General features: G+C 56.3%; 1 protein-coding gene and 1 long non-coding RNA gene across 2 annotated transcripts; both read left to right on the forward strand.

The window, feature by feature from the left end:
* The first annotated feature begins 1,492 nt into the window (after positions 1 to 1,492).
* LOC137451320 (uncharacterized) lies at positions 1,493 to 8,357 on the forward strand. The gene is made up of 7 exons (XR_010989784.1): positions 1,493 to 1,569; positions 3,311 to 3,472; positions 3,566 to 3,644; positions 4,650 to 5,154; positions 5,699 to 5,872; positions 6,117 to 6,276; positions 7,736 to 8,357. It is a non-coding gene; the product is annotated as an uncharacterized lncRNA (long non-coding RNA).
* A 1,079-nt stretch (positions 8,358 to 9,436) lies between these two features.
* On the forward strand, positions 9,437 to 15,044 carry LOC137451286 (uncharacterized). Its single transcript, XM_068158673.1, has 4 exons — positions 9,437 to 9,508; positions 11,440 to 12,395; positions 13,184 to 14,112; positions 14,479 to 15,044. Exons 1-3 carry the CDS (start codon positions 9,437 to 9,439, stop codon positions 13,200 to 13,202), a joined length of 1,047 nt encoding a protein of 348 aa, XP_068014774.1. The 3' UTR covers positions 13,203 to 14,112; positions 14,479 to 15,044.
* The last annotated feature ends 877 nt before the right edge of the window (positions 15,045 to 15,921 follow it).

Genomic DNA, 15,921 nt, shown 5'->3' on the forward strand with positions numbered 1-15,921 from the left:
CCGCGCCGCAGCGGGTCCGGTCCCGCGCACGCGCCCTCCTCGCGGGCTGCGCCCCGCTTTTCTGGCCGGGGGGGCGGGCGCCGCGCTGAGCAGCTTTGGAGCCGGAGCGGTGGCGGAGAGCCCTGATTCGGCGCCTGACGCCGTTCTGGCCCCAGGGTGCCTGCGAACCGCCGTCCTTTGGCGGGGCAAGGCGTCCTGGCGCATTCGGGGAGCTCGCAGTGCGTTTTCCGGTGTCGCTGCCGGCCCGGGACTCCCAGGTGTGTTCCTTCCGGCGTCTGAAGGTGGTCTGGGGCCATCGGCAGGGCTTTTGGGGGTGACGGAGGAGGTCTGGGGACACCTAAAAGGGTCTGGGGATATGTAAAGTTCTGGTGGGGCCATCTGAAAGGATCAAGGGTCGTGGAGAGGCAGCTGGGCACCTCCGACGGACCCTTTGGGAGGTCTCTGCAGGCTCCCGTGGGAGCTGGGGGTGTCTCGGGGTGGGTTTGGGTTTGGGTTTGTGCTGCAAACAGCGTTGATAGTGACTTAGAGAAAGACACACAAGAGACTCAGTAAGTCTCTTGTATCGTGCTTCTATTCTGGCGCCTGACACAGGTAGGATCATTTCAAAAGAGCTGTGTGTCTTCAGAGAGGTTTGGGCAAACTTTTATACAAAAAGTTATCTGTCTATAATGACAGAGGTCCAGATGCTGCCTATCTATACAAAGCTTATCTATCTAAAAGAGCAGAAGTACACATATCATGCAGGTGTCCTTTATCTTATACAAAAGAGCATCTTGTCCAAGACTAACAGAAGTGAATCACTGACAAATCCTGTTATTCCTTCTCTATCCACACGCTGTCTGCCAGCCCCTCTCCCCCTCCCTGCGTCCCAGCATTTCAGCTAACAAGCGGAAAATTCTTATCAACTCTGTGGTTCTGTTAATGAGACTTTTCTGTTCGTCAATTCCCCCCTTTCTCACAGCCAACAGTATATTCCTATACTATATTTTCTTAAGGCAAACTTTGGACCCAGGCTTTCTGAGCTATCTTTCCCATGCTGACAATTGTGGAAGGTACTCTCAGATGTAGTCACCCAGTCTGATGCCCCCCAAGTCCAATTCATTGAGGCTTCCCCAAATAAAGGGGTCCTCATTTGGCCTCGAGGAAGTTCAGTGCATATCCAACAGTTAGAGAGATTAGTTTGCAAAGCCAATTCTTGCCTAACGTGTAAGTACATATTGCCTTCCCATCCCTCAATTTCTTTGCTGTGCTGCAAAGATTTTGAGGGCAATTTCTAGGTATTAACTACAGCCAGGGCAATCCTTCAAGTGCCCTAGGAACGCAGTGAAAACCTTTTGGGAATTGTTCCTGCTCTGGTACTCCTCAAGCTATGAGGAGCTCTTCAGGGCAGCTCCAAGGTTAGGTTTGGATTCTCCTGGAGTCTCACACAGAACGAGTCTCACGATTCCAGTGGTCTAATTTCATAGCTGCATTTTCTTCTCTCTGCCTAGGTGACAGGACGACCTCACTAATGAAGAGAGATAGCCTGAGCTCTGCAGGAACCTTGAACCCAAGCAGCCAGTGCCTTCTGTGAGTACAAGCTGTCCTTGCTCAACGTGGAACTAGTTGAGAGCTGAAGCCAGACCACGCCTTAATTCCCTTAGCTTCCTCTTCTGCAGATTAAACAGTCCCAGTTCCTTCAGCCACTCCTCCTAAGGCTTGTTATCCAGACCCCTCACCAGCTTTGTGGCCCTTCTCTGGACTCACTCTCTCACAAGGGGTGTCCTGGGGAACACCACTCGTGCCCGGCCGTCCACCGGCTGGGTTTAACTCCGTTCCCCACCGCTCTTGGGGCCCAGCCATCCATCCTGTTCTGCTGTCCAGCAGTCCCTTTGAAAAACAATCCATCTGAAAAAAGAAGTAGCAGAGAAGGAAAGCTGAAGCTGCAAAGATTGCAGTCCCCTCAGTTCTGGTTGTAGCCAGGTGGGGGTTGGTCTCTTCTCCCAGGCAAGCAGCACCAGAGCAAGAGGACACAGTCTCAAGCTGTGCCAGGGGAGGTTTAGGCTGAATGTTAGGAAGAGGTTTACAGCTTGGCCAAAGACTCTTCTGATCCCTGTCTTCTGGTCGTGACCAGCAGCGTGCACGGGTGGCCAAGAAGGCCACTGGCAACCTGGCCAATATCAGGAACAGTGTGGCCAGCAGGAGCAGGGAGGTCATTCTGCCCCTGCACTTGGCACTGGTTAGGGCACACCTTGAGTCCCGTGTCCAGTTCTGGGCCCCTCCGTTTAAGCAAGACGTTGAGTTGCTGGAAGGAGTCCGGAGAAGGGCAACAAAGCTGGGGAGGGGTTTGGAGCACAGGCCTGTGAGGAGCGGCTGAGGGAGCTGGGGTTGCTTAGCCTGGAGAAGAGGAGGCTCAGGGGAGACCTTCTTGCTCTCTGCAACTCCCTGAAGGGAGGTTGTAGCCAGGTGGGGGTTGGTCTCTTCTTCCAGGCAAGCAGCAGCAGAACAAGAGGACACAGTCTCAAGCTGTGGCAGGGGAGGTTTAGGCTAGAGGTTAGGAAGAGGTTCTGCACAGAGAGAGTGATTGCCCATTGGAGTGGGCTGCCCAGGGAGGTGGTGGAGTCACCATCTTTGGAGGTGTTCAGGAGGAGACTGGATAGGGTGCTTGGTTGCATGGTTTAGTTGATTAGGTGGTGTTGGATGATAGGTTGGACACGATGATCTTGAAGGTCTCTTCCAACCTGGTCCGGTCCATTCCATTCCAACACCATCTAATCAACTAAACCACGGCACTGAGTGCCTCATCCAGTCTCTTTCTAAACACTTCCAGTGATGGTGACTCCACCACCTCCCTGGGCAGCACATTCCAAAGGCCAATCTCTCTTTCAACCTGCTCTATTCTATTCTATGAAGACCTTCTTCCTAACATCCAGGTTTAATTGGTGAGAGCCACAGACTTGGTTGCTGCCACCCGCTGCTAAGGGGTCTGAGTGGCCCCCAAATGGGGTTTGGAGGCAGGTAAAGGTTTCTTTTGGCGTGTGAAGGGGTTTTGTGGGCATCTAGAAGGGGTGTGGAGCCCCCTGAAAGGGTCTGGGATAGTGTCAGGGGGTTCTGGGCTGGTCTACCAGCGGGTCTGGGGACATTAGAAGCGTCTGGGGGTACCTAAAATGGAGCTGAGCGTATCAGATGGGGGGTTTGGGTGCCTCCAAAGGGGTTTTGTGGGCATCTAAGTTGGGGAATCTGGGGGGGTCCTGAAGGAGTTGGGGGGTTCTCCTCAAGCTATGAGCAGACACACAGACAGCTGTTAACGGACTTTCTTTGATCATTCCAGGTCTGGTGTGCTGGGACTGGCAGGACCTTCCTGAGCTGTCCACGTACAGTTTCTGTCGACACTCTTCAGCTCGTACATCCGGTTTGCTGACAGAGGGTGTGGGGTTTGTGGGGCCCGGCAGCGAGACTTTTCCAAAGAGGAGCTCTTCAGGGCAGCTCCAAGGTTAGGTTTGGATTCTCCTGGAGTCGCACACAGAACGAGTCTCACGATTCCAGTGGTCTAATTTCATAGCTGCATTTTCTTCTCTCTGCCTAGGTGACAGGACGACCTCACTAATGAAGAGAGATAGCCTGAGCTCTGCAGGAACCTTGAACCCAAGCAGCCAGTGCCTTCTGTGAGTACAAGCTGTCCTTGCTCAACGTGGAACTAGTTGAGAGCTGAAGCCAGACCATACCTTAATTCCCTCAGCTTCCTCTTCTGCAGATTAAACAGTCCCAGTTCCTTCAGCCACTCCTCGTAAGGCTTGTTATCCAGACCCCTCACCAGCTTTGTGGCCCTTCTCTGGACTCACTCTCTCACAAGGGGTGTCCTGGGGAACACCACTCGTGCCCGGCCGTCCACCGGCTGGGTTTAACTCTGTTCCCCACCGCTCTTGGGGCCCAGCCATCCATCCTGTTCTGCTGTCCAGCAGTCCCTTTGAAAAACAATCCATCTGCAAAAAGAAGTAGCAGAGAAGGAAAGCTGAAGCTGCAAAGATTGCAGTCCCCTCAGTTCTGGTTGTAGCCAGGTGGGGGTTGGTCCCTTCTCCCAGGCAAGCAGCACCAGAGCAAGAGGACACAGTCTCAAGCTGTGCCAGGGGAGGTTTAGGCTGGATGTTAGGAAGAAGGTCTTCATAGAATAGAATAGAGCAGTTTGAAAGAGAGATTGGCCTTTGGAACGTGCTGCTCAGGGAGGTGGTGCCCAGGGAGTCACCATCACTGGAAGTGTTTAGAAAGAGACTGGATGAGGCACTCAGTGCCATGGTTTAGTTGATTAGATGGTGTTGGAATGGAATGGAATAGAATAGAATAGAATAGACCAGACCGAGTAGGAAGAGACCTTCAAGATCATCGTGTCCAACCTATCATCCAACACCACCTAATTAACTAAACCATGCAACCAAGCACCCTATCCAGTCTCCTCCTGAACACCTCCAAAGATGGTGACTCCAGCACCTCCCTGGGCAGCCCATTCCAATGGGCCATCACTCTCTCTGTGCAGAACCTCTTCCTAACCTCTAGCCTAAACCTCCCCTGGTGCAGCCTGAGACTGTGTCCTCTTGTTGGGCCCGGTGATGATCAAAGTTCTTTTCCAAGCTGCTTACTCCTGTTTGGTTTTATTCTCCTGCATGAATTGTCAGTTCAAAGCACTCGAGAGAAATGGTGTGATGGCTGTGCTGCAAAGCATCAGACTGGGGACCGAAAGACAACCTCCTGTGGATCGATGTACCGGGATATTCCAGGAACCTCTGTGCTGCCATAGACCTGGACTTAAACTCGTTCCAGATGCCGCGGTGTGTTCCACATGACAATCGCACTCGGCACGTGAAGAGTGGCCAAGAGACTTCCCTTGTTTCCTTTGTGGAAGGCTTTTGTGTGTCCCCCGGCCCCGGGGGCCGTGTTCCTCTCGGGCAGGCTGCGGACGAGGCTGCCCTCGGCAGCAGGCGTGCCGCAAGCGGAGCGGCGAAGCTGTGTTCCTGGCAGTTCTCTCTCCGCCTGGATCAGCACGAAGGTGCCGGCCGACAAGGACTTGCACTGACACAGGGTCAGAGAGCTGAGAGCACCAAAGGGTTTAATTGGTGAGAGCAACAGACTTGGTTGCTGCCACCCGCTGCTAAGTGGCCCCCTAATGGGGTTTGGAGGCAGGTAAAGGTTTCTTTTGGCGTGTGAAGGGGTTTTGTGGGCATCTAGTAGGGGTGTGGAGCCCCCTGAAAGGGTCTGGGATAGTGTCAGGGGGTTCTGGGCTGGTCCACCAGCGGGTCTGGGGACATTGGAAGCATCTGGGGGTACCTAAAGTGGAGCTGGGTGTTTCAGATGGGGGGTTTGGGTGCAACCAAAGGGGTTTTGTGGGCATCTAAGTTGGAGAATCTGTGGGGGTCCTGAAGGAGTTGGGGGGTTCTCAGTGAGGTTTTGGAGTCTCTATGGAGTCCCTGTTGTATCTTGGGTCTGCCGTGGGATTGGTAGTGACTGGGTGCTCCGGTTTTGGTGGCTCCAGGGCAGCAGGTACCCACAGGGCTGTGCCTTGCTTTATGTTCCCCAGCTGTGGGCCAAGCAGGAGCCCCAGGGGAAGGGAATTTCAGCATGTGGCGGGTGATAGTGGAGGCGACTTCCTGACAAAATGGCTTTGGGGGTTTGGTTAGGTCTTGTTTTTATGGTTGACTCACTCTTGCTTTCTTTCCTTTTTTTTCAGGGAGCTTAACTGCTTTGCCTGAGGACCAGTTGCAGATTTGTATTCGGCCTCAGCCACAAGCCCTGACACGGAGCGGGGTGCTTTGGTGTCAGAATGTGGAGCTGTTGGAAACCCAATTGCTCACTGAAAAAAAGAAAAGGAATAATTTGTCATAAAAAAATCCCCACAGTTCCTGTAAGCTTTCGAGTTCCTACTTAATAATATAAAGCAGTTTGTGGTTTGGTTGGTTTGGTTTTTTTCTTGTTGTGCTGCAAAGATTTTGATAGGAATTTCTAGGTATTAACTACAGCCAGAGCAAGCCTCTACTTGCCCTGGGAACGCAGTGAAAACCTTTTGGGAATTGGTTCTGCTCTGTTACTCCTCAAGCTATGAGCAGACGCACAGACAGTCGTTAACAGAGTTTCTTTGTGCATTCCAGGTCCGGTGTGTTCAGACCGGCAGGATCTTCCTGGGCCATCCGATTACGGTTTCCGTTGACACTTTTCAGCCCTTACATCCGGTTTGCCGACCGAGGACGTTGGTTTGTGGGCCCTGGCAGCGACAGTTTTCCAAAGAGGAGCTCTAAGGCCAGCTGCAAGGTTAGGTTTGGATTCTCCTGGGGTGCCTGTGCTTGAAAGCCCCCCAGAGGCCGTGCAGAGTGGTGCTCGCAGTAGCTCTGTGCAAGTCTGCCGTGGGCTCAGGAGGCCAGTATCTAGAGAGAGGGAAGGACAGAGACACTTCTAAGACAGTTTTAAAGAAATAATTATGAGAAGAGGCAAATTAATTCTGGGGACTCATGTGATATATCTGTTTAAGAGAAAAAAAAATGAAGGCGGTTTCTGACCATAACCAGGCTGACAAAGCACAGTAATGTGGTTTCCTATGGGATTCAACTCCTCCTGCATTGCACAGGACACTTCAACAGCTGTCCTGACGAGCTATAAGTAATGAACTTAATCCACCCTGTGCGAGCAATGGGGCAAAAGATTACAAAATCCATGTATGCAGTTGAGATGTGTTACGTTGGGACGCCCAGGATACAGCTCATCAAGCTCTCCTAGTGTTTAGACGCAAGATGGAAGAAGGAAGGGGGAAGACAGAGCAGAAGGTCTATTTAAATATGAAACTCCTAGGCTGAAAGAAAAGAAAAACATTTTAAAGAGCACTCAGTGAGACTCTGTCACCAGCATAGCTAATCACAGAATCACTGAGTGTTAGGGGTTGGAAGGGACCCCAAAATAGCATCCGGTCCAACCCCTGTGCCAGTGCAGGATCACCTGGGGCAGGTTTTGAATGTCTCCAGAGACTCCACTAACTCTCTGGGCAGCCTGCTCCAGGGCTCTGGCACACACAGTGAAAAGGTTTTCCCTTCTGTTCCTGCGGAACTTCCTCCTTTTATTCGTCGGACGCAGCGGAGCCGCTGGGTCGTGTTGCTGCGGCAAGGTGACCACCCTGTAGTTCAGGGCCTGGGTCTGTGCCTTCATGGCAGCCTGTTCCCTTGGCACCCTGTCAGCTTAACAGCCCTGTACTCGGGGCCTGTGTGACGAGTTGTGGAGCCCTCCATCCCCCTTCTGTCCCCAGCAGCAGCCCAAGGTCCCTGTAAGCAGGGCTGGGGAGGCTGCTTTAGGCAGCTGACAGGAACCAACCTTGCCTGGCCCTTAGGGGGCTGAGGTCAGTCCCTGGGCTCCTGAAGAGGTGGTGTTGCGCTGCTGCCAGGAGGGCCGGCCCGTAGGTGGGGCACGGGCCAGAGCCTGTGGCTCTCTGTGGGGCTTTTTGGGGGTGCTGCTGAGGCCTCACTCTGTCCTGTTGGCATCCTTTGTCAGGGTAGCCAGATCCTAGGCCCGATGTCTATCGTTAGCTCAATCGCAGAATTTCCTCGTCTGCTGTTCCTGTCCGTAAATTTTTGCCAGTGCTTCTGTAATAAAAAGGTTTTTATTTCTCCTGTAACTTGCAAGCTGGTGACCTCCTTAGGAGCACCACTGTGTTGTTCACAAAGTTCTTTGCTGTTGCAAAGCTGGGAGAAGTGTGAGGTTCAGCTGATGAAGTTTCTCTCTTTAGGAGTGTCTGCTCAGCCGTCCTCTTCCTGGATCTCGGAGCTTTGTCTCTCCCTGTTTGCGGTGCCCCGACAAGGACTTGTGCCGACACATCCTCGGGAAGCTGAAACCACCAAAGGGTTTAATGGGTGAGAGCAAAGCTCAGCTGTGTGCTGAAGCTGCAAACCTTGCCCAGAAGGCTGTCCCCGGCTCGGGGTGATAAAAAGAACAGGAGCGTAGCCGCTCGGCTGTCTTTCCTTCTGTGATGCCACAGGGGGGTGGGCGAGGATACAGCAGAGGAGCAGTGAGGGAGGGGTGAGGGCAGCCTCCCACAAAGGCTGCTTGCAGACCTGAAATGCCAAATGTTTGAAATGCCAGGACGTTCTTGGAGGGGAGGGAAAGCCCCGGGAAAGTGTAAGAGTGATTGTGAGGTGTTCCAGCAGAGGAACAGCGGTGCTGCTTATTGAGAGATTGCAGAAGGGCAGTGATTTGTGTGCAGAAAGGCCTTGACGTGACCCCCCTCTGTTCTGTAGAAAGGCTTCTAGAGGAGAAAAGCACATCCTGAGCAGAGCCACGGGGGGGTGTGGGGTGTGGTTTGAAACAGAAATAGCAACTGTCTCTCAATTAAAACAGTGGATTGTCTTTCATGTGTGTGTGGTGTGCTGTTTTTTCATTGACTGGAAAAAGCTCTGCAGGGAGACCAGCTGATCTGCTCCCGAGGCACAGCAGCACCGGACCTGCTGAGCGTTGGGGGCCTGTTAAGGAGGGTCTGCTGTCATCTGAAGTGGGCTTGGGGGTATGAAAGGGGAATTTGGGGGCATGTGAAGGGTTCTGGGAGCATCTAGAGGTGTCTGGGGACCTCTGGAGGGGCTCCTGGGTCATGTCTGGAGGGTCAGGGAGGAGTGGGGGGGTCTGTGCCTCAGTGTGGTTTCGGGGTCTCTGTGTCAGGTCCCCACAGCGTGTGGGTTGCTGTGTGGCACTGCTGGAGTCTCGGTGTCCCTAGCGCCGCTGACTCTTCTGCTCACTGCTCCCACCTTGTGGGCACGGCCAGGTACTGCTTGCTGTTGCCTGCTGCCAAGGGTGTGAGTGGCCTCTGAAGGGAGGCGCAGAGAGGTATTCTGGGGCGTCTAGAGGGGCTTTGTGGGCATCGAGAGGTGTCTGGCGGCCTCTGGAGGGTCTCCGGGGGTGTCTCTGGAGGGTCCTGAAGCAGCTGAGGGGGCGGGGAGTGGTGGTGCTGTGTTAGAGGTCTCTGGGGGGTTCCAGGTTTTGGGGTCCCCCAGGATTGGGGTGGTCTCACTCCGGTATTGGGTGTCCTGCAGTCCCAGGACCCCCCAGCCACATCTCCCCCGACATCTCAAGGCGAGCTGCGAGCACCTCAAGGGCCTTAGAGGGTGACAAAGGAGGTCTGGGGGCATGTAGACGGAAGTGAGGGCACCAAGACGGCACCGCTCTCCCCGTGACAGCGCCTGCCCTTCCCAAGACGGCGCTGCCCTCCCCGTGACAGCGCCTGCCCTTCCCAAGATGGCGTCGCCCTCCCCGTGACAGCGCTTGCCCTTCCCAAGATGGCGTCGCCCTCCCCGTGACAGCGCTTGCCCTTCCCAAGATGGCGTCGCCCTCCCCGTGACAGCGCTTGCCCTTCCCAATATGGCGTCGCCCTCCCCGTGACAGCGCCTGCCCTTCCCAAGATGGCGTCGCCCTCCCCGTGACAGCGCCTGCCCTTCCCAAGATGGCGCCGCCCTCGCCCCGTCGGCTCCGACCTAGCCAGCGTAACTATCGTCCCCTCTGCTTTCTCCGCTCCGTATCATCTCAGTGTAGACTCTGCTGCTCTCTGGAGTTGTTCTGTCCCTGCTGCAGGACTCTGCTATGGGTCTGAGGGTGGGCAGCAGCGAGGGGGGGGGGGCGAGAAACATCAGCGGCGAGGGGGGGGGGTGGGTGTCGATTTGCCGCGGTCGGGAGCAGTCTGCTCACGAGCTGTTCTCCTGTCTCTCCCAGCTCTTGCAGGCTGACCCCAATGCCCCCAGACTCGCCCAGCGATCCCAGGGTGAACCCCGCAGCACCCAGACTCGCCCAGCGATCGTCACGTGATTAGGGGCCGCGCAAAGGAGGGGCGGGGAGCAGAGAAAGCGGCGGCGGCGCTGTGAGGGGATAGGAAAGGGAAAGGGTGGGAAGGGAGCTAGAGGGGAGGGGGAGCGGGGAAGAGTGCGCAGGTTACGTCACTGGAGGCGGGGCTAGCGGGCGGCAATAGAATGGCTAAGGGAGGGGGCGGGAACGAGAGGACAGCTGCGTCACAAGGGGGCGGGGTTTGAGTGAAATAGGATGGTTATGGAGGGGGCGGGGAAAGGGCTGAGGGAGGTTGCAGGAGGTGGGACTGGAGGACTGGAGGCAGGGCTGGAGAGCGACAATTGGATGGCTATAGGAGGGGGCGGGGCTGGAGGAGGGCAGCAGGATGGCTATGGGGGGGCGGGGAATAGCGCAGACTATGTCACGGGGGGCGTGGCCTGAGCAGCTGGGGCAGAGAGGCGATGGCTGCTGATTATGTCAGAGCAAGGGGGCGGAGCACCTAGGCGGGAGTTGGGAGGAGGGCACCAGGGCTGCCCCACGCGGTGACATCAGAGAGTGGAGTGGGGCCGCGGGGAGCGCGGAAAAGGGAGAATGGGAGGGGAGAGGAGGAGGAGGGGTGGGAGGGAGAGGCTGGGGAGGGTCATTAGTGGCCACCCAAGCTCGATACTGATCCAGACCGGTCCAAACCGGTCCAAGCCGGTCCAGACTGGTCCAAACCGGTCCAAACCGGTCCAGACCGGGCCAGACCAGTCCAGACTGGTCCAAGCCGGTCCAGACTGGTCCAGACCGGTCCAGACCGGTCCGGACCGGTCCAAGCCGGTCCAGACCGGTCCAGACCGGTCCGGACCGGTCCAAACCGGTCCAAACTGGTCCAGACCGGTCCAAACCGGTCCAGACCGGCCCAGACCGGTCCAAACCGGTTCAGACCGGTCCAAACCGGTCCAAACCGGTCCAGACCGGTCCAGACCGGTCCAAACTGGTCCGGACCGGTCCAGACCGGTCCAAACCGGCCCAGACCGGTCCAAACTGGTCCAAACTGGTCCAGACCGGTCCAAACCGGTCCAAACCGGTCCAGACCGGTCCAAACTGGTCCAGACCGGTCCGGACCGGTCCAGACCGGTCCGGACCGGTCCAAACCGGTCCAGACCGGTCCGGACCGGTCCAAACCGGTCCAGACCGGTCCAAACCGGTCCGGACCGGTCCAAACTGGTCCAGACCGGTCCAAACCGGTCCAAACCGGTCCAGACCGGTCCAAACCGGTCCAGACCGGCCCAGACCGGTCCGGACCGGTCCAGACCGGTCCAAACTGGTCCAGACCGGTCCAAACTGGTCCAAACCGGTCCAAAACACTCCAGACTGGTCCAAACCGGTCCAAACCAGTCTACACTGGTCCAAACTGATCCATACTGTTCCAAAATGGTCCAGACTGGTCCAGACTGGTCCAGACTGGTCCAGACTGGTCCAGACTGGTCTAGCCCTGGCTCCATACTGGTACATACTGGTACATACTGGTCCCCCCTCTCTTCCTCTCTCCTCCCTTCCCCTTCCTTATTCCTTTCCCACCCTCCCCTCCCCTTTTGCCGCCCACCCCTAACCCCTTTCCCGCCTTTGCGCTTTCCCCTCCCTCCTATTGGCCGCACCGCGCCAGAAGCTCCCTCCCCCTTTTAGCTTGGTGGGGGGAGGGGGCATGGCCAGCCACCCGCCTCCGCTTCACTTTCTCCCTCCCTTATTTGGGGGGGTGGCGTGGCCAGCCCCCCACCTCGCTTCTTCACTGCCCTCCCTTTGTGGGTGTGGCCAGCCGTCCTCCTCCGTTTCACTCTCCCTCCCTTATTTGGGAGGGGGCGTGGCCAGCCAGTCCCATCGCAGTGCACTCCCAGTCCTTCGCATTCTCTCCCAGTTCCCTCCCATTCCCATTCCACTACACCCAGTTCCTCCCTGTCCTTTCCCACTCCCTTTCCAAAACCCTTCCAGTGCCCTCCCAGTCCCTTCACTGTTCCCTACCAATTCCCTCCCAGTTTCCTCCCGCTCCCTCCCAGTCCCCTCCAATTTCACTCAGGTCCTCCCAGTTCCCTCCAAGTCCCCTTCCAGTTTGACCCAGGCCCTTCCCAGTTCCTTCCCAGTCCCCTCCCATCCCTCCCATTCCCTACCACTGCCCTCCCTGTCAATCCCAGTCCACCCAAGCCCCTAACAGTCCATCCCAGTCCCTTTCATTCCCTTCCCAGTTCACTCAGTCCCATCCCAATCCCCTCCCTGTCCCTTCCCTGTCCCTTCCCAATCCCCTTACTGTCCCATCCCACTCCATCCCAGTCCCTGCCAGTCCCTCCCAGTCCATTCACACTATGTCCCCTCCCTGTCCCTCCAAGTCCCCTACCATACTGTCCCACTCCCTTCCCATCCCCTCCCAGTCCCTCCCTGTTTATTCCTGTCCCTTACAGTACCTCCCAATCCCTTCTAGTCCTATCCCAGTATGGGAGGAGACCAGTAGGGACCAGGAGGCACTGGGAGACATGCCTGGACCAGCTGGAGGCATTGCTGGAGCCCTGGGAGACAACTGGAAGCAGCAGGAACTCAACTGGGAGCACTGGGAACAACTGGGAGACAACTGGGAGAGCACTGGGAGCACTGTGAGTATCTCCACATAACCCCCAGTGCCCCCCTCAGCCCCTCCAGACCTCCTCAAAGTCTTTCCAGAGTCTCTGAGTTCTTCCCAGTGCCATTCAGAGCCCTTCCCAGTACCTCCCAGTTAACCCTTATAGTTCTCCAGCGCCCCCTCACTCCCCCCCGTAACCCTCCCCCCCCAGATCTTTTCACAGCCTCCCAGTACCTCCCAGTGCCCCCCCAGAGCCCTTAACAGCCTCCCTGTCCTTCACAGTACTGTCCTGAGCCCTTTCCAATTCCCTCCCTGATCCATCCCACTCCATCCCAGTCCCTTCCAACTCTTTTCCCTTCCCATTCCCTTCTTAGTTCCCTCCCAATCCCCTCCCACTGGCTCCCCACTCCCCTCCCAGTCCCGTCGCAGTGCACTCCCAGTCCTTCCCAGTCTCTCCCAGTTCCCTCCCATTCCAGTACACCCAGTTCCTCCCTGTCCTTTCCCACTCCCATCCCAGTCTCTTCCCAGTGCCCCCCTAGTCCATCCCAGCCCCTCCCAGTTCCTCCCATTCCATCCCAGTCCCTTCACAGTCCCCAACCAGTCCCTTCCCCATCCCTTTCCAGTACCCTCCCAGTTCTACCTGCACTACCTGGCAAGAGCCCTGGTGGACAATTGGAAGCAGTAGCATCCCCACTGGGAGACAACTGGGAGCACTGGGAGCATGACCCAGGAATTCCCAGTACCCCCCTCAGTCCCCCATTTCCCTCCCACAGCCCTTTACAGCCTCCCAGTCCATCCCATTTTCTCCTACACCTTTCCCAGTCTGGGAGGAGACTGGTAGGGACTGGAAGTTTCTGGGAGAGTCTGGGAGCCGTACCTGCAGCACCTGGAGTCAGACCTGGAGCCCTGGGAGACAACTGGAAGCAGCAGGAACCCAACTGGGACAAAACTGGGAGACAGCTGTGAAAGTGCCCTCTCAGTCCCTGCCAGTCCCTCCCAGTCCATTCCCACTATGTCCCCTCCCTGTCCCTCCATGTCCCCTCCCATACTGTCCCACTCCCTTCCCAGTCCCTCCCTGTTTATTCCTGTCCCTCCCAGTACCTCCCAATCCCTTCTAGTCCTATCCCAGTATGGGAGGAGACCAGTAGGGACCAGGAGGCACTGGGAGACATACCTGGACCAGCTGGAGGCATTGCTGGAGCCCTGGGACACAACTGGACCGCCCCAAAGTCTTTCCACAGTCTCTGAGTTCTTCCCAGTGCCATTCAGAGCCCTTCCCAGTACCTCCCAGTTAACCCTTAGACTTCCCCAGTGCCCCCTCACTCCCCCCACAGTAACCCTCCCCTCCCAGAGTCCTTTCACAGCCTCCCAGTACTCCCCACTACCTCCCAGTACCTTCCAGTAACCCCCAGTGCCCCCCTGAGCCCTCCCAGTTCCACCGAGGAAGTCCTTCCACAGCCTCCCAGTGACCCTCTGTACCCCACTGAGCATCCCCAATTCCTCCCCAGAGTCCTTCCACAGTCTCCCAGTACCTCCCCACTACTGTCCTGAGCCCCTCCCAGTGCCTCCCAGTCCTTTCCCAGTCTGGGAGGAGGCTGGCAGGGGCTGAGAGGCACTGGGAGGGACTGGGAGCCATACCTGCAGCACCTGGAGTCAGTTCTGGAGCCCTGGGATACAACTGGAAGCATCAGGAACTCAACTGGGAGCACTGGGAGGAACTGGGAGACAACTGGGAGAGCACTGGGAGCACTGTGAGTATCTCCCCATAACCCCCAGTGACCCCTTCACCCCCTGCAGACCGCCCCAAAGTCTCTCCACAGTCTCTGAGTTTTTCCCAGTGCCATTCAGAGCCCTTCCCAGTACCTCCCAGTTAACCCTTATAGTTCTCCAGTGCCCCTCACTCCCCCCCAGAGTCCTTCCACAGCCTCCCAGTACCTTCTAGTACTTCCCAGTAACCCCCAGTTCCTCCTAGTACCTCCCAGTCTCACATAATCAACCAGGTTTGAAGAGACCTCAGATCTCATCAATTCCCTCCTATGTCTGCATCCCTATCCCCTCCTCACAATTAAACCATGGCTCCAGCTGCCACATCCAGTTCTTTTTTGGAACACCTCCAGGGATGGGGACTCCACCACCTCCCTGGGCAGCACATTCCAATGGCCAGTTCCTCTTTCTGGGATGAACTTTGTCCTCACCTCTAGCTTAAACCTTCCCTGGCACAGCCTGAGACTGCGTCCTCTTGTTCTGGTACTGGGTGCCTGGGTGAACAGACCAAACCCCACCTGGCTACAATCTGCCCTCAGGTAGTTGTAGAGAGCAAGAAGGTCTCCCCTGAGCCTCCTCTTCTCCAGGCTAAGCAACCCCAGCTCCCTCAGCCTTGCCTCACAGGGCTGTGCTCCAGACCCCTCCCCAGCTTTGTTGCCCTTCTCTGGACACCTTCCAGCATCTCAACATCTTTCCTAAACTGAGGGGCCCAGGAACTGGACCCAGAACTCAAGGTGTGGCCTGACCAGTGCTGAGCACAGGGCAGAATGACCTCCCTGCTCCTGCTGGCCACACTGTTCCTGATGCAGGCCAGGATGTATTTGGCCTTCTTGGCCACCTGGGCACACTGCTGGCTCATGTTCAGCTGGTGTCAACCAGCACCCTCAGGTCCCTTTCCAGCCTGGTTCCTATCCAGCTAGTCTGACCCCAGCCTGTAGCAATGCCTGGGGTTGTTGTGGTAATGTGTAGAACCTGGCACTTGCATGTGTTCAATAGCATGCCCTTGGACTCTGCCTGGAGGAAAGCAGAAAGTATCTATGGAAGGTTTCACGACAGGAAAGAACAACAGGCTGCTGACGACGGAAGAACGGTCTGATGATAAAGAAGAGCTGACTGCAGTAAACAGCCTGAAGCGCGAGACAGAAGGACGCTCGCCTCCGTGCTGGAGAAGCTCAACCTGCTATGGGATGAAGATAATAATGGAGAGCTGCATATCAAAGGAGAAAACTCAATTAGCAGCAGTGGTGCAAGAATGCCAGGGAATTGCTTAGCCTGCTTGGTTTTTCCTACATACACTGCTTGTTCTGTACCACTAAACAATTCCTGCTTCACCAACCAGGGAGTCCGTGCATGCTTTCCAAACTCTGCCCATCTGTCCAGCCTGTCAGGGTCCCTCTGCTGAGCTCTCCTACCTTCCAGCAGATCAACTCCTGCCCCCAGCTTGGTGTCATCTGCAAAGTTATTGATGATGGACTTGCTCCCCTCATCCAGATCATCAATACAGATATTGAACAGGATGGGACCCAGCACTGATCCCTGGGGGACACCACTAGTGCCCGGCTGCCAGCTGCATGTGGCACCATTCACCACCACTCTCTGGGCCCAGGACTCCAGCCAGTTCCTAACCCAGCACAGAGTGCTCCTGTCCAGGATGTGGGCTGTTCTGCTTGGCCAGGAGTTTGTTGTGGCAGACAGTGTCAAAGGCCTTGCTGAAGTCCAGGCAGACTACATCCACAGCCTTCCCCACACCTACCAGGCAGTCACCTGGGCATAGAAGGAGATCAGGTTGGTGAGGC

The sequence above is a fragment of the Melanerpes formicivorus genome, unplaced genomic scaffold (genome assembly GCF_026170545.1).
Source record: "Melanerpes formicivorus ecotype bairdi unplaced genomic scaffold, bMelFor1.0.p_v2 SCAF_41, whole genome shotgun sequence".
Lineage (NCBI taxonomy): Eukaryota > Metazoa > Chordata > Aves > Piciformes > Picidae > Melanerpes > Melanerpes formicivorus.